The 24,806-nt window shown below is 36.8% G+C and overlaps 1 protein-coding gene across 2 annotated transcripts; it reads left to right on the forward strand.

The window, feature by feature from the left end:
- alpha-Man-Ib (alpha-Mannosidase class I b) lies at window positions 1-24,552 on the forward strand. 2 transcript variants are annotated; one of them, XR_010948884.1, is made up of 9 exons: window positions 1-57; window positions 124-442; window positions 523-828; window positions 15,565-16,081; window positions 16,161-16,309; window positions 17,489-17,680; window positions 17,741-17,928; window positions 19,995-20,707; window positions 23,765-24,552. XR_010948884.1 is itself a non-coding variant. In XM_067760678.1 (8 exons), the coding sequence occupies exons 2-8, from the start codon at window positions 335-337 to the stop codon at window positions 20,641-20,643; spliced, it is 2,109 nt and encodes a 702-aa protein (XP_067616779.1). In that variant the 5' UTR covers window positions 1-57; window positions 124-334; the 3' UTR covers window positions 20,644-23,756. The 2 variants fall into 2 exon arrangements, 1 of the variants encoding a protein (XP_067616779.1); XM_067760678.1 differs by lacking the exon at window positions 23,765-24,552 and having other exon boundaries at window positions 19,995-23,756.
- Window positions 24,553-24,806: the final 254 nt, after the last annotated feature.

Consider the following 24,806-nt stretch of genomic DNA (forward strand, 5'->3'; position numbering starts at 1 on the left):
CGCAAAGCAAATGAAGATAATACAAAAAACAATCCACATAGGTTGCAAAACAAAAGGGTTTGTGTTTTCCAAATTATTTATCTGTTGTTCCAGATGTGCATTTATTGGAAACTTTCTTTTTAGTTATTACACCATCAAAACTATCAGCCGTATTCGCCTGCTTCCTAGAACTACTGAAGAAGGTTCTTCGTCACTGGCAATATGTGAATGTTGTTGGTGTTGTGCTTTTAAACTGTTTCAATAAATCGATTTTGTGCAAGCACAAAAGGTACCGCCAGATTTTTTAGGATCGTGCCGTGTGCGTACTTTGTAGTGCAGGAACACAATTGAGGACATGGAGCAAAGTGATCACGTTGCGTTAACTCTGTCTGGTGCAGGCATAGGTGAAAATGAAGAAGAAAATCGTACTTCGAAGCTGCCCCAGCGACGTAGTTTACGGCGGGTAGGGATAAATATTTGCACAATATGCTTTCAATGTAGGTACCTTAAACTGTTTCATTTGTATTAATATTTTATTACCAGTCCTGGAATCAACTGCCTCGTTGCCAGCGAAATCTTATTTTAGTAGCTATATTAGCAATATGCTTGACAGTAGTAATTGTTTTATCTAATGAAGAAATTACGACACGCAATGAAAGGTTAATAAATGGTGGTTTACCATTTGAGGAGCAACGAGATTCAGGAAAGACGCCGGAAGCACTCACTGCTGCTGCTACACCTCTACCCGATCTCGGTACAGGCTATATTAATGATATTAACGCATTGCCAGTAATTGGACAAGCTCCCCCCATAGCATTGCCAAATAATCATGTACCGGAATTCAAAGAAGTAAGTACATATATATGTACATGTGTAGGTATGCATGTAAAAGTCCATTGGGCATGATAAGTTGAAAACGGACGTGCATACATAAATTGAGAATATTTATCTTATCATTCGTGGCTTTTAACCAATAATAAGTGTTTCTAGTAGGGCCCAATCAAAAGGGTTCTACATATTACTGAATAAAAATTGATTGGTATAATACAATAGAGTAGTGCTGGGACTTCTGCAAATGGTATAAGAAGTTTTCACAATACGCCAACAAAATTAACTGCTGTAACAAGGCAGTCGGGTTGGATGAGGTGCTGTGAAGGTGGCACAATATACCAATGGTCACAGTGCAATCCTCAACAATTATCTATGGGATATGTTTGCAACAATAAAAATTAATATATGCCAATATGGAAAATCGAAAGGTGGTTCCCCGTTTCATTGTTTGTAGCCGAATAAGCACTTAGTGAAACACTCGTAGTAAAACTGATAAGCTCACTACCTAGTTACACTTCAGTATTTATTCAGCTTTATTGCTTAAATATTTGTTTTTGGATTCGCCTTGAAGATTTAGTAACGACTCTGTCGTTTAGATGCAATTGCGGCTGAAAACTCACCGATACACATGTCATTTTCGAAAGTCTGGATGTCCGTAATGGCTGATATTTGCGAAGTCCATGCCCACCCTTGGTGGCCGCCGTGGTATGATGGTAGCGTGCTCCGCCTACCACACCGAAGATCCTGGGTTCAGGCCCCGGGAAAAGCACCATCAGAAAACTTTAGAAACAAGTTTTTTCAATTAGAAGAAAATTTTTCTAAGCGGGGTCGCCCCTCGGCAGTGTTTGGTAAACACTCCGAGTGTATTTCTGCCATAAAAAGCTCTCATTGAAAACTCATCTGCCTTGCAGATGCCGTCCGGAGTCGGCTTAAACAAGTAGGTCCCATCCCGCCAATTTGTGGGAAAAAAGAAATAGGAGCACGACACAATTTGGAAGAGAAGTTCGGCCTTAGATCTCTTCGGAGGTTATCACGCCTCACATTTATTTTTAACACGCTTTTATTAGCTTGGCCTGTATGTAACGGTATCTTTGAGCTTAATTTTCACCGGTTTCTAGAAGTCTGATTAATTTGAAACTTTGCATACGTATCAAGGACCGATGACAATGCATTAATGTGATGGTGTGGTGACATAAGGTCAATTGGCCTTATTACCACTTTGAGTGGCCATAACTTTGACTGAAACTTTGCACATATATCAAGGCTCTATGACAATGCATTAATGTGGTGTGGTGACATAAGGTCAACGGCCATAAGGTCAATTGGCCTTATTAACACTTTGAATGGCCATAAGTTTGATTGAAACTTTGGACACGTATCAAGGGTCGATGACAATGCATTAATGTGATGGTGTGGTGACATAAGGTCAACGGCCATAAGGTCAATTGGCCTTATTACCACTTTGAATGACCATAAGTTTGATTGAAACTTTGCACATGTATCAAGGCTCAATGACAATGCAATAATGTGATGGTGGGGTGACAAAAGGTTAACGGACATAAGGTCAATTGAACTTATGACCACCCCAAATGGCCATAGATTTGAAATCTTGCACATAATGCGAAAAACGCATTCCTTTATTAATGATAGAAGTGGATGCATGGCACATCTACGAAAGAGCATACTGGAGACCTTTTTTAACACGCTTTTATTAGCTTGGCCTGTATCTATGTATGTAACGGAATCTTTGAGCTTAGTTTTCACCGGTTTCTAGAAGTCTGATTAATTTCAAACTTTGCATACGTATCAAGGACCGATGACAATGCATTAATGTGATGGTGTGGTGACATAAGGTTTACGGCCATAAGGTCAATTGGCCTTATTACCACTTTTTATGGCCATAAGTTTGATTGAAACTTTGCATACGTATCAAGGCTCGATGACAATGCATTAATGTGATGGTGTGGTGACATAAGGTTTACGGCCATAAGGTCAATTGGCCTTATTTCCACTTTGAATGGCCATAAGTTTGATTGAAACTTTGCTAATATATCAAGGCTCGATGACAATGCAATAGTGTGATAGTGGGGTCACATAAGGTTAACGTACATAAGGTCAATTGAACTTGTGACCACCCCAAATGGCCATAGATTTGAAACCTTGCACACAATGGGAAAAACGCATTCCTTTATTAATGATAGAAGTGGATGCATGTCATATCTACGAAAGAGCATACTGGAGACCTTTTTTAACACGCTTTTATTAATTTAATTTAATTTATTTATTATTACGGCTGTTTAGGCCTAAAACTTAAACTACTAAGTACAATTCATTATTATATCATTTATTTCTATTGACTATGCTGTTGGAATGCCATGTGATTCCGATCAGCATATTTACTGGCGTGACAAACGGACGAGTCTGGGAGCCAGTCATTTGAGGAAGGTTGGAAAGGACGCGTTTCCAATCCTCCAGGGCTCCCAGCTTAAGGCAACAAAATTTGGAACTTATATTTTTCAATTATATTTGTATTTTAAGCTGTCGGAATGTATTGGTCTCCGATCAACACAGCTAAACATGTCTTTGGATGTTGGAAATTGAAGTGTACCCAATCACCCCTCAACTTGGTTTAGTAAAGACGCTGTCGGAACGCATGAAGATTCCGATCAGCACAGCTCAAAATATATTGGGAGGTTGAAAAGGACGTGTTTCCAATCCCCCCTGCTCCAAATTTTGTTTGACCTTATTTTGGTTACACATCATATAATTTTATTGTTGTATTAATGCTGTCGGAATGCGAGTGATTCCAATCAGCAACAGTAAATATAGGCTGAAAATACCAAATTCCAGCGAAATTTGTTGTTGGAACTGTCTGGAGTTACAGGTGGCGACTGATTTTATTTTCCTTAGGGCCGGGTGCATTGTATTTTGCTGCTACCAGTATTACCATTCCCTTTTCGCGCTCCAGTATCGGTATGTCATGTAAAAAATAAAAGAAAAAAAAAACTGTATCTTATTGGAAGGGTTTTACAATGCTCCAATAAACTTTTTTTAAAAGTATTGAAGTTATTACTACTTTTTATGTGATCAGGAAGTTCATAGAAATATTTCAGGCCCTTATAAAATATATTTTGCTTGTCCACTTCTGTTTTGAAACAAGGTAATCTAAAATTATTGTTTTCTCTGATTACGTATGAATGTGCATCATTTACATATCTAAGCTTTTCGCTGAGGTATGTTGGTAATTTACCGTGCTTAATATTAAATACAAATTTCATACTGTGGTAGAATATGAGCTGTTTTATACTCAACCAGTTTAGTGCTTCTATCATGTTATTAATGGGAGTATCATACCTCATGTTTAATATAAATCTCATAGCTTTATTTTGCATAACTTGTAGCTTATCTACCTGAGTTACATTGGCCATAAAGAATATTGTGGGACAATATATGAAATGCGGCTCTATGATGGATTTATACACTTACAGTTTGTATTTTCTACTGATAAATTTGCATGACCTTTTCCAAAAACCAATTTTCTTGCCTATTTTGGCAACTATATAATCATTAAATTTTAATTTATTATCAATCTGAACCCCTAAGTACTTGAAAGTTTTAACTTCGTTAATGTTTGAGTTCATTATTTTTAGCTCGATATTATAAGATTCCTTATTCATCGCTCTAGATATGAACATAAAATGGGTTTTATTAACATTAAGTATAGGGTGTTCAAGTCTTCCTGCATTTTGCTCTTAGCTAACATGATATCAAGTTCACTTACTTCGAGCAGTGCGTCATCCGCAAACAGCCTTATTTTACTATGTTTTAGCGCCGAAGATATATAATTTATGTATATGTTAAATAGGACCGGTGCCAAAACCGATCCTTGTGGCAATCCAATTCCTGTCAATACCTCTTCCGAGACAACCGACTCAATGGCTGTCTTTTGTCTTCGGTTACCTAAAAAGCTCTGAAACCACTGCAGCTCGTTGCCCCTAATTCCAATTTTTTCTAATTTTTTAATCATTATATTTCTGTCTATAGTTTCAAATGCTCTCTTTAAGTCGATAAAAACCGCAAGTATACTTTTCTTTTGATTTAGTTCTTCTTTCCAACTCGATATTACATAATTTAAAGCCGTTTCACAAGAGTGGCCTTCTCTGAAACCGGATTGTTCTTTAATTAGTATTTAATTATTTCCAAGTAACTTATGAGCTGATCTTTTACTACTGTTTCTAGAATTTTTTCGATATTCGGCAACGTGTTGATCGGTCTCAGATCTTCTGCCTTTAATGAATTTTTTACCTTCTTTATTGGCACTATTGTTGATATTTTCCATGCGTCGGGCACTATTCCCTCTACTAATGATTTATTTATGATATCCGCATAGAAATGTCCCATGTATGACACCGAATCCTTAACTACTTCTGATAGTAAATTTGTTCCTCCGATTTTATTTTTTAACCTTTTAGCTACCAATATGACATCATCAACCGTAACTTCTTGGAATTTCAGACATGTGCTAACCGTGTATTGCACACTGTCGCCACTATCCAAAGTTTCGATTTCTCGATTTATGTCACCAATACTATCAACAAAGAAGGAATTCAATGCTTGAGCTATATCCTCGGGTGTTTCATATCTTATACCATTTACAATCACTTTCAGGATATTGTCACGCACCTCAGTTAAGTTGACTGCTTGCTTGAGGTGTTTCCACATTAATTTCCTATCAGAAGAATTTAAGACGATATTTTTCTCCATATACTTAATCTTTTTAATTTTGATTAGTTCTTATAATACTTCGCAATCGTATTATATTCCGAAAATTCACCAGATCTTTTGGCTTGTGAGTGCAATTGGATTTTTAATTTGTTAATTTCGGTCAGTTCATGATCGTACCACTTATTTCTCAACCTCACTATCCTGTCTTGTGCTGATGTTAATAAACCCATGCAGTGTGATAAGCAGGTATTTATATATTCAACCGAGTCATTGAGATGCATATTTTTTAATACGCTGAAATCATAGTTTCTTAATAAGTAAATGAGGTTATCAGCAGAATAATTCTTCCAACACATTGTGGGTATCATTCTCCGCAGAGGATTTGAATTACACACTTTGAAAGCAAATGAAATGGTTTCGTGATCAGAAATTCTGTGATTTTCAAGCTTGGCCTGTATCTATGTAACGGAATCTTTGAGCTTAGTTTTCACCGGTTGCTAGAAGTCTGATTAATTTGAAACTTTGCATACCTATCACTGCTCGATGACATTGCATTATTGTGATGGTGTGGTGACATAAGGTTTACGGCCATAAGGTCAATTGGCCTTATTACCACTTTGAATGGCCATAAGTTTGATTAAAACTTTGCACACGTATCAAGGCTCGATGACAATGCATTAATGTGATGGTGTGGTTACATAAGGTCAACGGCCATAGGGTCAATTGGCCTTATTACCACTTTGAATGGCCATAAGTTTGATTGAAACTTTGCTAATGTATCAAGGCTCGATGATAATGCAATAATGTGATAGTGGGGTCACATAAGGTTAACGGACATAAGGTCAATTGAACTTGTGACCACCCCAAATGGCCATAGATTTGAAACCTTGCACATAACGGGAAAAACGCATTCCTTTATTAATGATAGAAGTGGATGCATGGCATATCTACGAAAGAGCATACTGGAGCCCTTTTTAACACGCTTTTATTAGCTTGGCCTGTATCTATCTATGTATCCACGTACATATGTATGTAACGGAATCTGGAGTGGAGCCGAGAGCCCCGGTAATGCAGAGCTCCGAACTCCGTTGCACCTTTTGAAAAATTTTAAGATAGGGACTTTTAGCTAGTGCAGGCCACCAGACCAAGGCAGCATAAAGAAGAATCGGGAGCACTATAGCTCTGTAAATACAGTAGGTCACCTTAGGGGAGAATCCCCAAGAGGTGCCAATTGCCCTCTTGCAGGTGAACAGCTCTGCTGCTGCCTTTTTGGATCGCTCCACTATATGGCCACTCCATAATAGCTTCCTATCCAGAATGACTCCCAAATACTTGACTTGACCGCTTAACGCTAAGAACATACCCTCAATTCTTGGCGGTGTAAGACTTGGTACTTTGTACCTCCTCGTGAAGAGAACAAGCTCGGTTTTATCCGGGTTGACTTCCAAACCTGTAGCGGGTTGTACTCCTGGAGCAGCTCCAGGATGTCAGCTGGGTCCGTTGGCGTCACTGGAACCCAGGCTCTAGCCCTGGTCGTTAGGGGATATCACGCGCCGCCACTATCTTGAGGCGCGCGCCCGGATATACCACCCCCATCAGCGTGACGGCGGTCCTATATAGGTTGACCGACCTGGCGTCGTCATAGGCAATTAGCTTGACATTGCCCTGGAACCACCCTGCATCGGTGTAAGATGGCGGTGGACCAGGGTTGTCTTTTTAACCTTAACGGCCACCGTAGCGAGCGCGGCCTCGATCCACTTCCACTGTTGTTTCGGGATCCTGCCATCTTCGCTGCTTTCGTCTATAATGCCAATGATCTGCCGACCCTTGGCAATTTCGGCGAAAGACCACGTCCAGCCTCCCTGCGTGGCGTTTCAAGGTTTCATCACTATCGACTAAAACTTTTAAAATTACTTGAACTAAAAAATTAAAAATAAATAATAGTTTAAAAACACTAAAAAACACGCTTTTATAGCAAAACGAACTAAAAAATAGAAAATAATTTTCAATTAAAAAGAGTTTATATAACAGTAGTAGAAGGTCAAACAATCGTTTATAGTTAATCACCTCAAAATAAAATTATAATAAAATTTAAGTTTTTAACAGAATAATTTAATTCACAGTAAAAAGCGTGGGGTGCTTGATATTGAATGTTACAATCATTCTATTGGCAACTATCTGAGAGGAAAGATATGAAATGTAGTCAAATGCACCCCACGCTTTTTACTCTGAACTAAATTATTCTGTTAAAAACTCAAATTTTATTATAATTTTATTTTTAGGTGATTGACTATAAACGATTGTTTGACCTCTACTACTGTTATATAAACTCTTTTTAATTTATTTAATAATTTGGGAAAAATTTAAACAACGTGAAATCAGGACGGACAAGGCGACAGCTGTTTCGATTATACCTTGTAAATCTCTTCAAAGCCTTTTCTCCCGGGAGTGGGAGTCGAACCCGCACTCCTACGATAGTTGAAATGGTTACAAACGCATTCAGCTACGTCATGCCTTAGTTGTTGTTGTAAAGTTTTTACCAATTGCCTTCTTTTTGCATATTTTAATCTTTTACACATTGTACTCTTTTTAATTGAAAATTATTTTCTCTTTTTTAGTTCGGTTTGCTATAAAAGCGTGTTTTTTTAGTATTTTTAAACTATTATTTTTTATTTATGCCTTAAATAAAGTCGCCAAAGATTTGGTCGGGAATAGATCCAGATTTCGTGAGTTGAAAAAACCTGCTTACCCAAGGACGTCCAGTCCCAGGACCACAACCCAGGCGTAGTCACCCGCCACTTACTCCCAGAGTAGTCGATTTCATAAAGCGGCACAACATCCGCATTGCTGCGATTCAAGAGACTAAACGCACAACAAGATCTGCTCTGCAGACCTGTTCTGGGTATAATGTCCACAGAAAAAATCGCGAGAGCGGAAATGGAGACGGCCTCGCATTTACCATACACCACTCTGTGCAATATCATATATTTGATCCCGACATCGGCTGCAGGGACAGTGTCTTGGAACGTCAAGGCTTATCTGTCCGGTCAGGCGATGCAAACCTAGAAATCATCAACTTCTACATCCTTCCTGCCACCTGTTGCCCAGTGGATACCGCCCCAATATCAGTGCCTTGCTCACTGGCAATAATCGCATTATCTTAGGCGATTTCATAGCCCATCACGATCTATGGTATTCAAACTTGCAGGCAGACAGTAGGGGTGAGATGTTGTACCGCCGATTTCATCGTCACAGAAAAACGAGCTTTCATAAACTTTAAAAACGGAAAGTGGGACGAACACAAATTCTTTACAGACAACCGCTTTTCTGCCCTCCCTATTCTGATTGATGCTCGCCAAGGGAAGCGTGCTTTCTTTGTTTCAACCTGTCCTGCTACTAAAGCCTGGGAAACCAGCTAACATATTATTATTATTATTTTATTTATTACGGCCAAAAAAGCCTAATTCATTGTATAGTACAATTTACAAAATTCATAATTGTTTCTTAAAACTATTTCATTAAAAAGAAATGAGTAAATTCATTGTTTAACTAGTATTACATATTTAAATTTTTACAATATAAAAATAGTTTTTCTTCAAACTTAACAACGTTTTCACAGTCTTTTATATCTGCTGGTAGTTCATTATACATTTTATAGCCTACGTATTCTAAGGTCTTTTTTGCGAACTCGGTTCTTACTTTGGGCAGTCTTAAATTTCTGCTACTCCTAGTTCGATAGTTACGGATCTCATGATTGTACTGTATCCTATCACTCAGATAATTTGGTAACATTCCCTGTGTTATGTAATTTATAAACTTCAAAGAGTATAACAGATTAATTGTTTAATACTAAGCCAATTTAACATAGGAAGCATAATACTTTTTGATGTTCTATAAGAGCATTTTAGTATCAAACGCATGGCTTTGTTTTGCTGTATTTGGAGCTATTAGTTAACGTATCATTTGTTACTAGTAGTATTGTTGGGCAGTAAATAAAATGTGGTTCTACAATTGATCTATATACTAATATTTTGTGATGTTGGCTAATATGCTTACATGTTTGATACATAAATCCTATTTTCTGTGCAATTTCTTCTCTAAATGATTCATATGTTCTGTGAAACTTAGTTTCTCATCAATTATTAGGTATTTCATTTGATCTACTCTTTCAATTGCATTGGTTTTTATTTTCAGACTAGATTGGATTAAGTTATTATGGTTCTTGTGAAATATCATATACTTAGTTTTATCAATATTAAGTTTTAGCTTTCTGCTGCACAGCCACTTATATAAATTATTTAAGTCTTCTTGTATTTTCATGACAGCGCAATCTACATTTTTGTCACTAATGCTAACTAATGCATCATCCGCAAAAAGACTTATTTTACAATTTCTCAAGCAAGTTTTTATATCATTGATGTAAATTAACTTCAGCAATTCATTTCGATCGATTGTTTCAAACGCCCTCTTTAAGTCTAAGAAAAAAGATACTACTACCTTTTTATCAGCAACAGCCTCTTTCCACTCTGCAATTACCATGTTCAATGCTGTTTCGCAGGAGTGGCCTTTCCTGAAGCCTGATTGCTCTGGTATGATTATATTATGATCGTCTAGGTATGCTACTAGTTGCTTTTTCACCACTGCTTCCATAATTTTTTCATCAATAGGTAGGGTATTAATCGGACGCAGCTCGTCAGGTTTCATTATGTTTTTTACTTTTGCCACTGGTATTATTGTGGATATCTTCCAGCAGCTGGGAACAATGCCACTATCAAACGATTCGTTTATAATGTCCTTATATAAGTGTGCAATGTACACCATAGAGTCCTTGATAACACCCTCTGACAATAGGCTTTTACCGCCATATTTGTTTTTAAATGATTTTGTTATGTTCATTATATCTTCTAACTCGATACTGGTGAGCTCAAATGTTGCTACCGAGTTGGTTGTTTCACTTTCATCAACAAGTTCAATTGTTTCAATACTATCATTGATTTGGATTATGCCCTGAACAAAGTAACAATTCAAGACATTAGCTATATAGTTGCTATTTTCTAGACATTCACCGTTAAATACTATTTTTTTAATATGCTCTTTATTGTTTCCACAGCATCTTTCAAACATTTCCACATGGATTTCATATTTCCTTTATTAATAATCACTTGATCTTCCATGTATTTCTTCTTTTTAAGTATTATAGTTTTTTTATATATTTTTTTAGCGGCATTATAATCATCCCAATGAACTGTGCTAATCGCAATTTTATATAATTCAAATTTTCTTTTATGTAGTACTGTTAGTTCACGGTCGTACCACTTATTTCGCAATTGTATGTTGATCCTCTTCTCGTATGTCAACATTTGCATGGCTTCGGACAAAATATCATTCAAAGCATGAACCTTATTTTCTAACACTATATTAGATATAGAACTTATATCACATATCCGCAGCAGATTTATCAGGTTCTCCGCGCTGTAGTTCTCCCAACAGACGGCATTACCATATTTAGCATAGGAGAGTCATATCGCCCGATATCTGTCCTATCGCCAGTAGCCAAGACGCTTGAAGCCATTTTGCTCCCCTACTTAAAAGCAAATTTGCAGCTAGCCTGTCAACAGCATGGCTTCAGAAAACTCCATAGCACCACCACCGCGCTAAATGCCATTAGCACCCAGATAAATTGCGGTTTAAATCGAAACCCCCACCATAGAACAGTACTCGTTGCGCTAGACCTATCAAAAGCTTTTGATACGGTCAACCATGGGACGTTACTGCAAGACCTGGAAGGGCCTACCCTTCCCCCATGTCTTAAAAGGTGAACCGCAAATTATCTGGGTGGTCGGCGGGCATCGGTGCAATTTAAAAACGAAACATCAAAACCAAGAAGAATTAAACAAGGGGTGCCACAGGGTGGTGTCCTATCCCCACTTTTAACTTCTACATATCAAAGCTACCTTCGCCACCAGAAGGAGTTACTATCGTTTTCTACGTCGATGACTGCACAATAATGGCCACAGGCCCAGGCCTACCGATCGATGAGCTTTGCGACAAAATAAACGACTACCTCCCTGATCTCTCCAATTATTTCGCCTCGCGAAACCTGGCATTATCACCCACTAAATCCTCCGCGACCTTATTTACAACACGGCGTCCCAAATGTCGACCATTTTGAACATCCACGTCGATGGCACTACGCTACCGACTGCCCTACACCCCAAAATCTTGGGTGTGACGTTTGATTAGGATTTACAATTGTACAAAAAATCCAGAGCCGTAATAAAATCCTCAAATCTCTTGCTGGCAGTACTTGGGGAAAAGACAAAGAAACGCCCATTACCACTTACAAAGCAATTGGCCAGCCGATTGCATGCTACGCGTCCCCTATATGGTCGCCAAGCCTAAAAACTACTCACTGGAAGAAGCTACAGGCCTGCCAAAATACTGCTCTCCGAACCGCCACGGGCTGTCTTCTTATGTCCCGAGAACACCACCTACATAATGAGGCGAAATACTCCCCATCAGGGAGAGAAATGATATGCTAACCAAACCGTTCCTGTTGAATACCCAGAAACCTGGGCATCCCAGCAGACATCTGATTGATGAGCCAACACCGCCCAGGGGCTTAAGGAGTAATCTCCGTAAGCATTATGAGGAAATGCAGCACCTGAGAACTTAGCCGTATGAAGCCAAAACACACAAGCAGGTCCTCAGCGAACTCCACAAACAGGCGTCGGACCTTTATGCCAGGAATTGACCGGTGAATCCAGTAATCAAAGAACAATACCCAAAACTAGCGGAAGAGGAACGCATACTCCCCAGGGAAGCGCGAGTCACTCTAGCTCAACTTTGATCTGGATACTGTAACAGGTTAAATTCTGTGTCCCCACATGACACCAACCATCTCTAATTGTAGTGTGGAACCAACGCCTCTAACACCCCTCTCATTATGGTCCACCCCTGTTGAAACTTCTAGTTTCCTTGGACTCCCGTTAGAGGATATTGATGACAATTTGTGATCGGTCGCACCTATTGGATGCGGCGAAGTACTGTTACAACAACAGCAACCATTAGCTGATCGTGAGACCTAAAGGTTGCAATGCCCATACCTCTGTTGTTCGTGCAAAACTTGAATATGCCTCAGTTGTATGGAATCCTATCTATAACAGCTATGCTGCCAGAATTGAAAAGGTTCAAAGAAAATTTATTCGTTTTTGTTTAAATTCACTAAACTTTGATGACTCAATTCCATCCTATTACTCGCGCTGCTTACTCATAAATCTCCAACCTCTCGAATCCAGAAGGGTACATCTGCTAATGTTCGTCTATGATCTCATCGCTGGCTCTCTGGAGTTCCCGGCTCTCTTAGCGAAGGTGTCGTTTAATGGAGTCTTCGTACATTTTTACCATTTTATTTGCGTGCTTGCAGGGCTAATTATTGTAGTTTTGACCCAATTTTTCGCGCATTTACTGAATTTTGAATTTAACAGACTCTCGATGAGGTTTTTTATTGATTTCTCTTTGTCGAGAAATATTTTCAAGTCCACTCTGGAAGTTTATCTCTAATTTTAATTTGCAATATCTATTTGTATTTTTTTATTTGCTTCCCCTATTCATGTTTTCACATTTTTGTGTAGTTATAAGTTGTTTATTTAGTTTTTAGTTACTTTTGTTTCTAGTCTGTAAGATTATTTCTGATCATAGACTAAATAAATTAAACATAAACATTTAATTTAATTTATTTATCATTTCGGCTGTTTAGGCCTAAAACTTAAACTACTAAATACAAGTCATTATTACAATCACTTAGTTCTATTGAATATGCTGTAGGAATGCCATGTGATTCCGATCAGCGTGACAAACGGACGAGTTTGGGAGCCACTCGTTTGAGGGAGGTTGGAAAGAACGCGTTTCCAATCCCCCAGTGCATCCTGCATAAGGCAACAAAATTTGGAACATATATTTTTCAATTATATTGCCATTTTAAGCTGCCGGAATGTATTAGTCTCCAACCAACACAGATAAACATGTATTTGGATGTTGGAAATAGTGTGTATCCAATCACCCGTCAACTTTGTTTAGTAATGGCGCTACCGATCGGCACAGCTCAACATATAATGGGAGCTTGAAAAGGACGTGTTTCCCCCTGCTCCTACTATTGGTTGGCCTTATTTTCGTTACACATCATATAATTTTATTGTTATATTAATGCTGTCGGAATGCGAGTGATTCCGATCAGCAACAGTAAATATCGGCTGGAAGTACCGAATTCCAGCGAAATTAGTTGTTGGAACGGTCTGGAGTTACAGGTGGCGAACGATTTTCTTTGCCTTAGGGCCAGATGCAGTGTATTTTGCTGCTTCCGATATTACCATACCTTTTCCATTATCAGATATGTCATGTAAAAATAAAAAGAAAACAACTTTATCTTATTGGAAGGTTTTTACAGTGCGTTAAGTTAACGCTTTTTTTTAAGTATTCCAGTTATTACTACTTTTTATGTGATTAGGAAGTTCATTGAAATATTTCAGGCCTTTGTAAAATATTGTTACGAATATTAGCATCACTAATTGATACTCACATCCCTAAGATTATTAAATAAAGGCACAACAACATTAAAGCAAGCTACAGAAACACATTAATCATCATTTACACATGTACATACAAGGCAGCAGAGAGATACTCACCATCTGCCGAAGTAATACTCACATATACACACGCATATGGTTACACACTACAAATATACATGTCTATGGCTGGTAACCAAGCATGAAATTCGAGAAATTACTGGAGCTTAGTAGGGGTATGCGAATAAAGCAGCGGAGAGTATAAAAGCAGCACAAGCTGAGTAGTCAGCAATCAGTTTGATTTAAGCACGCTATTGGTTGAGAAGTTGAGTGTTATTGTGAAGTACTTTCAAAGTAGTCTAATAAAGACCATTTTTGCATTATTGGCTATTGGAGTTATTTATTCAACACTTTAACGATTCGAACGTTAGCAGAAGGTTTGGAATAAGCGGAATTTTACTAAATTCGTCACAATATAATTTGCGTATGCACATCTGTTTTGAAAAGAGGTAATCTAAAATGATTGTTTTCTCTGATTACGTATGAATGTGCATCATTTACATATATAAGCTTTTCGCTGAGGTTTGTTGGTAATATACCGTGCTTGATATTGTAACGAATTTTAGTGGTATTCCTCTTATTTGCAACCTTCTGCTAAGGTTCGTATCGCTAAAATGTTGAATAAATAACTCCAATATTCAATAAGGCAAAATGGCCTCTATTATAGTACTTCACAAAAACACTGATACTTCACAACCAATAGCTTGCTTAAATCAAACTGATTCCCCAGGCCTCGGCGGGTGCTGCTTTTATACTCTTCGGTTTCCTCGTCGGCATACTTCTAGGCGTTTCTTTTTATAGAATTTACTACTTGTTTATTTATTTATTTTTTTATTACTACTTGTTTACCAGCTATAAACTACAGATGCAAGTTTATAGCTTCTCATATTCGCGTGTATATGTGAGTGATACTTCGACCGATGATTGCATACTTTTTTTGAGCATTTCAGATATATGCATGTGTTTGTGCATATCTCTCCGCTTCTTGTATGTACATATGTGTAGACATAATGATTGATTTGTTTATGTAGATATATGTGACTGCTTAGTATCGGCTTAGAGATGATAGTATGCCTTAGTGTTGCTAATATTCGTCACAATATTAAATACAAATCTCATGCTGTGGTAAAATATAAGCTGTTTTTCAACCAGTTTGCAGCTTCTATCATATTATTAATGGGAGTATCACACCTCATGTTTAGTATGCATCTCATAGCTTTATTTTGTATAACTTGTAGCTTATCTACCTGAGTTTCATTGACCATGAAGTATATATAATAAGTTATATTCAAGCTTTGGTGTAAGTTTTGTTGCCAAATAACATAAATATATATACGGATGTACAGTTTAATACTTAAAAGTCCAGCAACTTAATAATTCTTTGTATGTATTTTCTTTATTACAGATCAAACGACAAGATTCGCAAAACGGCCTCCAAAAAGAAAGTTTCAATTTTGAAAAAAAAGTACAAGTTCATGGGGCGCAAAGTTTGAATTCTTTGAAAGCTCCAGTTCTCGATATTTCTAATAAAATAAGTATACAAGAAATTAATCTTAATGACAATCGTATTGATAGTCCCTTGGCGGATGTTAAATCTGTTATAGAAAATGATGAGCGTGCTGCATTGGAAGCGGCTGTTCTAAATCCTCGCGTAATACCAGGAACCAATAAAGTAATTACAGATTATGTAAATAACATGGATAATGCAGATTTAGCAAAGAAGCAACATTTTCACGGCGCCACAAATGAGCGCCAAAGTGCTGTAGTTGCAGCATTTAAACATTCATGGAATGGTTATAAAAAATATGCATGGGGTCATGACAATCTAAAACCATTAACGCAAGGCTCTCACGATTGGTTTGGCTTGGGTTTGACTATCGTAGATTCGTTAGATACCATGTATATAATGGGATTGGAGGATGGTCAGTGAATTGATTAATTTTTAAAATTTATAAATTTCTCAATTGATCTTGCATTTTTGTTAAATTAAATTGTTTTTAGAGTTTAGCGAAGGTCGTGAATGGGTGAGTAATTTTCTCACATTTGACATCAATCGCGATGTGAATCTATTCGAGGTGACAATACGTGTGTTGGGCGGTCTATTATCATCTTACCATTTGAGTGGTGATAAAATGTTTTTAAGCAAATCGGTTAGTATTAAAATAATCACCCCTATTCTGCATTTCGATTACGTTCCCGTTCTACGCTCCGCTTTAATCGAAGTTTGGTATTCTGCATTACGACGGAATCGTAAAGAGAAGAACATTGGAACAAAATAAATTAAAGAAAATTTGTAAAAAAACACTGAAAAACGTTTATATTTTATTATTAACGCCATTTTGTACAAAAAAAAAAGCAATGCAATATATTGCCGCAGTGTTATATTTTTTTTGAGTGAAGTGCTTTCATAATTGTAAGTGTGTTTTTGTCGTTCTTTTGGCCAATTCCCTGCCGAGGCCACCAAGTTTTGTTAAAACGGATTCCTGCACGAATATAGTTGACATTTTCTGAATTTTAAGGATGCTAATTTCATTGCACTGGCCTAAAATACTTTATAAAGGTTTATTTATTCTTTCCGCAAGGATTGTTTACGTTTTCGCTTCACCTTCCTCTACGCCGGCAGCTTGCTTTGGCATATAACTGGACCCAACGAACAGACACAAATTATAGCTGTCTATTATAATGGAATCAATAGCCGCGGCATTATTTATAGAGTTGGAAAGCAACGCATACGAAAATTGCCAGGCGAGAATGGAAAGGCAAATATTGCGAGATTTGTGTAATCCATTTGAGATGAGTGACGAATTGTAAGAAATTGAACTTAAAAGTGGTGAAGTTTAATGACTTATTTTCTTCTTTAAGTTCAAAAAAAACTTTCGACTTAACAAGGGTGCTTTCAAGTATGTGTTAGATACTTTTACGGGGCAAATACGTCCAAGGACTTCGACATCGACATGTTGTTTTTGACCTGGAAACATAAAAAACAATCATCATCAAGCTTTCTACGTTTCTTAACAAGTTTTACTTACATTTTTGTTAAAATTCTGTTATAAATTAATAAAAAACTAAAAAGAAAATATTTTTCCGCCAACTAATTTGCAACTTAGAAAAACGGAACTACGATCGAAATGCAGAATACGCAAAATCGAACGATTCGAAGTTGGATCGAAAGAGATTGGAACACAGAATACCAAAATTGCCAAATCAAAAAAATTCCAATCCAAGTCGAAATGCAGAATAGGGCTGAATATTTTCTTATTTTGTTTTCTTGTAAAAATTTCACTTTAAATAACCATAATATAATCACATTTACTTTGTTAATTATATAGATTGAGTTGGGTAATCGCATGTTGCCATGTTTCCGTTCTGCTTCTGGCATACCATATTCAGATGTTAATCTTGCTTCGATGTCAGCACATTCGCCAAAATGGTCGCCAGATAGTTCGACCAGCGAAGTTACCACAATACAACTGGAATTTCGTGACCTTAGTCGCTCTACAAAAATTGATATTTACGAAAAAGTATGCATACAACATTATTTTCCATAACTTTACTTACAATGTTGCTCTCATTTTATTTAGGTATCTCACGCGGTGAATGAAAAGGTTCACGCCCTGGAGAAACCGAATGGTCTAGTACCGATATTTATTAATGCCAATACTGGTACTTTTAGAAATTATGCTACAATCTCGTTGGGTGCACGTGGTGACTCTTATTATGAGTATTTGTTGAAGCAATGGTTACAGACTGGTCGGAAATCGGATGATTTGTAAGTTAAAGTTATTAATATAAAACGGAGTTAGGATTTTTGAAGGCCTTGAAGTTTGATGCCTGAATGTCCAGATGTATTTGCCGGAACATACCTAGGTGAAATAAGGCACAGAAATAGCTAATCGTCTGCCAGGACCTCCGTGCTATTTTTATTTGAAAAATAGGGTGTACGCTGCCCCTTGAAAAACTTTACTTCTAACACTATGGAACAAAAGTGAACACTTAAGAGCCAATTTTCCAGTTAATATAGTGCACAAAACTTTCTTCTATAAATAAAAAATAAATGTAAGGCGCGATAACCTCCGAAGAGATCTAAGGCCGAGCTTCACTTCCAATTTGCGTCGTGCTCCTCTTGATTTTCCCTACAAATTGGCCGGACGGGACCTGCATGTTTTATGCCGACCCCGAACGGCATCTGCAAGGCAGATGAGTTTTCACTGAGAGCTTTTCATGGCAGAAATACACCTGGAGCGCTTGCCAAACACTGCCGAGGGGCGACCCCGCTTAGAAAAATTGTCTTCTAATTTAAAAACCTTATTTCTAAAATTTTGATGTTGCTTTGCACGGGGTTCGAACCCAGGGCATACGGTGTGGTAGGCGGAGCACGCTACCATCACACCACGGTGATATATTATGATAAAAATCAGTCATGCTATTACCAAGGCCATTGCTTTTAGAGCATGCATGAATTACTAAAGAGCAACAAAAACATATGCGCTAAACAAAATTTACCTTTACCAAAGGATAGGTATAGTGTTCACTTTTACACTTATTGAAACTTGTACAATTGAATAAAGTAGAAGCGTCGAATTCTGTATTTTAATAAAATAAGCGGTTGACTTAGAATTTACTACTTCATTTATTATCAGTTTGTTTAAATTCACTGTGATTAGTGCTTAATATTTTGATGAATAAAAATGTTTGTGCAATAACAGAGAAACTGCCACAAATAGCCAAATATACACTAGAAGTAGCAGAAGCTTAAACGTCGATAGTAGGAGCGCACTGCATTGGCTGTGAAGCTAATATAATAATAGTTTCAGGTTCTTTTCAAAACCCATTTAAGGATCGTATCGGAAAATTTTCTGAACGAAGTCGGAAAATCACTAAATATCTTTTAGGCTGATATCTTTGATTCAGTCATACCTATTTCAGGACCCAAAATTCTTGTTATGCCAAGTCGATCCTTGTAGAATGTAAATCGACTTTTTTTAAATTAAATCAGAAACATTGCCAAATGAGCGGCCGGCCGCCGTGGTGTGATGGTAGCGTGCTTCGCCTACAATTGCGACGATGCTTGGTTCACGCCCCGGGCAAAGCAACGTCAAAATCTTTAAAACAATTTTTTCAATTAAAAAGACAAATTTTCTAAGCGGCGTCGCCCCTCGGCAGTGTTTGGAAAGCACTCCGAGTGTATTTCTGCAATGAAAAGCTCTCAGTGAAAACTCATCTGTCTCGCAGAGGCCGTTCGGAGTCGGCATAAAACAAGTATGCCCCGTCCGGCCAATTTGTAGGCAAAATCAAAAAGAAGCACGACCCCAACGTGTTAGGGGGCTTAGAATATACCCGCGGTAGGTATTCCTGTCGTAAGAGGCGACTAAAATACCAAATTGATTCAAGCGGTTGTGTAGCGCAGCCCTCTCAAGGGATTGCCAGCGCTTCTCCAACCCAATTGTTCAACCTCACCTACCCGTGGCGAATCCTGTTTCATTAACAGGCGGGGCTCTGGCAACGCCGAACTCCTCATGGATCTAGTACCTTTATGATGCTTGTCACCGGAACGTACCGGGTCTGCATGGCCTTCGGGGAGTGTCATCGCTACAACAACAACAACGCAAATTGGAAGAGTAACTCGGCCTACAATCTCTTCGGAAGTTATCGCGCCTTACATTATATATTAATTTAGATCAAATGTTATTATTACAACAATGTCAACAATGTAGATTTTAAATTCTATGGAAATTAAATTTTCAAAATTTATTTCGTGTTAAAATATTTTCTACCGATCCTACTAAATTGTAAAACGTTTACTAAATTGTTTTACCACTATACGTTTTTCCACAGCCTCATTGTGGACTACATGCGCGCAATTGATGGTGTGTTAACACAGCTGTTGCGTCGTACACCCAAAGAGCAGCATGTCTATATTGGCGAATTAATTAATGGTAAAGTTTTCAAACCTAAAATGGATCATCTCACTTGCTATTTACCCGGTACACTGTTGTTGGGACACAAATTTGGAATGCCAACTTCACACTATTTGCTTGCACGTGATCTACTTGAAACTTGCTATCAAACATATATGCGCCAACCAACACAATTGGCGCCTGAAATAGCCTATTTTGCTTTAAATGGAAATGAGGAGCAAGATATATATGTGAAACCAAATGATGCTCATAATTTATTACGTCCAGAATTTATAGAGAGTTTGTATTATTTCTATGCAATAACGGGGAATAGAACTTATCAAGATATGGGTTGGAATATATTCCAAGCATTTGAAAAGCATACAAAAGTTGCTTACGGTTATACTTCAATTGGCAATGTTAAAAATATATTCAATACAAGACTGCGTGATATGATGGAAAGTTTTTGGATGAGTGAAACACTTAAATATTTTTATTTATTATTTAGTGATAATCCTAAAGAAATCAATTTGGATAAATGGGTTTTCAATTCAGAAGCACATTTGCTGCCTTTGAGAAATCATTAATTCTATCAACTTGCACGTCAGTGAGTTTCACATTAAATGAAACAAACAATGCCAGCATGTACAGGTAAATAGTAGATACTTTTGTTGTAATGCGAGGTACTATGGCCCGTAATCATAGTCGCTGACTAAAATACTCTTTTAGTTAAAATTTTGCCTAAATTAAAAATGGAATTTAAAATTTTGGTCTGTAATAGACATATTAAACACAGTTATCAGCTAAAATAAGCATGGACAGGGTATCCGCATGAAAAAGAGGCATTGATTGGCGCTATGAAGAAATTTTTTAGAAGTTTTAAAAGTTCACCCTGTTCCTTACAACCGTGGTTACTTGACTCCATGTATAAAAAATGGTAATTTTTTACTTGACAAAAAAAAAACCTGAAAACGCGTTTTGATCATAATCCGGTGGCGGATAATTATCATTCAATTCTACTTAAAAGTTATTAGCAAACGTTTTGTAAAAATTCGCTATTTTTTATCAGCCGTCAATTTAAAATTGAGTGCACAATCTATTAAGTGAACATGAACATACTTATTTAAAGAAAATTTACTTAATTTCGCTCTTAAAAATTATTTAAATCTCACATAAACGAATAGGTAGTTAAAGCGGATTTGGGCTCCTTAAAGCAAAGGAAGCAACAAGGCTATTCACTCATACACTCGTATTCATGTTGAATGGTTTATATTGTTACGAATATTAGCAACACTAAGGGGTACTGCCATCTCTAAGTCGATGCTAAGCAGTGACGTGAATGCACATCAATAATTCAATCATTATGCCTACACATATGTACGTACACGCAGCAGAGAAGCAACGTACAAACACATGCAGATATCTTATCTAAGATATGCAATTATAATTGTGGAAGTGTCGCTCACAAACACACGCGCATATGTAGTTATAATTACGTACATCTGTAGTTATAATTATAACAGATAACCAACTAGTAGATTCTAGAACAGAAGCGTCTAGAAGATGCAACGAAGAAATCAAAGAGTATAAAAGGCCTCAACAATAGAGGCGCTAGAAGCAGTTTTGATTAAGACGCTATCTGGCTAGCAATAGCAGTATTATTTATTGTGAAGGACTTTAATAAAGGCCATTTTTCCATTATTCAATATTAGAGTTATTTATTCAACAGTTTAGTGATTCGAACGTTAGCAGAAGATTGCAAATAAGGGGAATTGCAGTAAATTCGTTACAATATAGTTTGTAAGAATGTTGTAAAGAAAAGTTGTTTGCATTAAGACAGATGTGACGGCCTAAATGATGTAAACCTTAAATGTTAGGTGGCGCCGAATAGGTATATGTCTAATCTCGATTCTAATAAGTATGCAGGACATTCAGTGATAATCAGGTTAAATCAAATTTAGGTTTGTCTTCGTCAAAGTCAGCATAAATAAAGGGAGTTCAGTATAGTTTTCCATAGGAAAGAAGTGACCTGGAATGTTGAGCCATAGTACATGGACCTGCAAAGTGTAAGTCCCTTTTACATTAGAAAATCATTGAACTCAAGTCGATCATGACATAGACTAAGAGGGTGATAAAGGAGGGAAGTATAGTACAACAGCGCCTGTATCAAGCAGTCCTTGAAATTTTTGTTGCTAATTCTTGTGGTATTCCGTGTTTTATTTCACGCTTTCTTTTAAGAGGAATTGGCAAATGTAAACGGGAATAGAAGACACAAAAGGAAATGCCAGCAGAATTGAATTCAAGAATTCTGTAATGTAATTCAATAATCAGAAGTCGAAAATAAGAAATTGTTCTTTTATTAATAGATATACACAAAAAACCGAATAATTACCCTCAAACGGTTGCGAAACTGGTGAAAATTGTATCAGCCCAAACGCCTTTTTAGTTAATTCTTTTCTGTGCACAACAATATCACCAAAATTACATCAACCACATGAAAGTCTTAAACTTTTTTTTGAAAATATATCTTGACAGAGTAAAAGTATTACTTTGCCGCCTTCGGATTATTGCTACCGAAATTAAAACGCGTCATTTGACACCTCTCCCGAAATTTTTTGACGTGTATTAAAAATCGACGCCTGTGATAAATAATTCCTTTCATTGAATATTTATTTCTAAATTTAATGTCAAAATCAGTAGTACTTTTTCCTCAAAAGATACTAAAATATCAAAACTCACAAATATCTTTGAATAGTCAATAGTCTTAATTAAAGATTTCGCATATGTGGAGCCAAGTAACCATCGCACATTTTAAAATTGTGTAATTTTCGTCAGAAACATTAATACGTTTTCTAGGTATAATAAATTACTTCCTGACGTATATTTGCTTGTCCGGAAGCCTTTTTTCACTTCCGTTTAAGTTCATCGCGTTTAAATAGCAAATTGTTTAATTTCTCGCAACTTTTGACAGCAGACCACCAACTTAAAACCTATTTTAAAAAATTTAAATCGCGCTCATGTCATTATAATTTAAAATACTTTTTTAGAGATAAAATAGTGTTTAAGTGGACTATAACAGACATAAAATGATAATTAATTTAGAATCATGTTTAAACCAATAAAACTCTATTTTATTTCGAGTATGACTACGGGCCTATGTGTTTACACTCCAATACCGAGTACATAAGTACTTGCAAAAGAGTAAAATAAAATTGCTGTACAAGTATGTAGCGTTGCTTTTCATTAGCTACATACACGACGTGTCACTACTTTAATGGTATCATTTGAAACGTACTCATAAGTGCTTTTATGTGAGCGCTGTTGTGTGCATTGTGGTACACAATGGTTGTGTGCGTGAAACCTATGTGCGTAACCATTAGCTGAACATTTTATATTGTCAAAACTTAAAATTAATTAGAATTACTCAATTATGTAAATATTAACCAGATCTGTTAAATTTGAATTAGCATTAGTAATCAATTAATTATATGCCTATTTTAATGGCCAATGATTATTTCAATTGTTTTCCGAAAAAAGCAATTACTAACTGATTACCATTAGAAAAAAAAAAACAAAATTAAAAATAATCAGAAGTAATCATTTTGATTTTTTCGATTATTTTTGATTTTTTTTGATTTTTTTGATTTTTTTTTGATTATTTTTGCGCTTTGTTGAAAGAAAAATTTTCCTTTGTTGCATGCATACAAGTACATTTTGGGATGCAATAGTAAATCGTAAGCGCTTATCGAGGCGAATATATACATGCAACATATAGGGCGAAGGGTATATGAGCGTTGATCTAAACATATTCTCCGGTAAGTATATACACATGTGCATTATTTGCTACACTCATTATATAAAATAATGTGGGATCGAAAACGGCGGTTTTTCTAATTGCTTTCTCTAAGCTTTCATTTAGCAGATGGTTTCATCCTTAAGTCTAGCCAATTTTGTTATATCCAAAATAAATATATCAACTATTTTGGATAACGTTATGGCTATGCAAACATTATTTTGTACATACAAGTACATCGGTGAATGTAACGGTATATCGTGAGCGCTTATCTAGGCATATGGGTATATACATACCCACTTACAAATTATCGTGTCTATAAGTGTTTCCGATGAATACCTGGGGAGTGCGTATTGTTTTATGACAAAACAATATGCGCAAACAATATGTATGAGTAATGCTACTTAGGTTGATGGTTGTCTAACCCAAGGTTGTTATATCCCAGATAAAATTAATATATGTCCATTAGGTCGGGTCGATTTGTGGGGAGGCAAAAAAATCGCCCAATGCTCTGTGAAAATCATATTCTAGGGATCAAAATAAGAAACTTTGCCGAAGGAACCATACCTCTAAAACGAATTCTGGTGTCCCCCAATTTGGGTCGAACTTTTGGGTAGGGGCAAATTTTGAAAAATCCCACTTTGACCCATTTAGAGTGCTCCAATCGAGTCCAAATGTATGACCGACCCCCACTAACTTTGGAGGCCCGACCCACCGATGCCAGTGGCACACCCCCTGGAACCCCCCTGGTGGTTCACGATACAAACATTTCAAAAAATCGCCGGTTTTGCACTTTACATGAAAAAATCAGCTAAATGGCTGTTTTTTCTTTATTTATTTATAATAATATTTATTATTTATTTATAATAATATCTATTTTTTCTCTTAAGAAATTTATTTAGTCAGAACATAACAGCCTCTACATTTTCCGGTATAACCCGTTTGGAAACGCTAGCT

The sequence above is a fragment of the Eurosta solidaginis genome, chromosome 1 (genome assembly GCF_040869045.1).
Source record: "Eurosta solidaginis isolate ZX-2024a chromosome 1, ASM4086904v1, whole genome shotgun sequence".
NCBI classification, from domain to species: domain Eukaryota; kingdom Metazoa; phylum Arthropoda; class Insecta; order Diptera; family Tephritidae; genus Eurosta; species Eurosta solidaginis.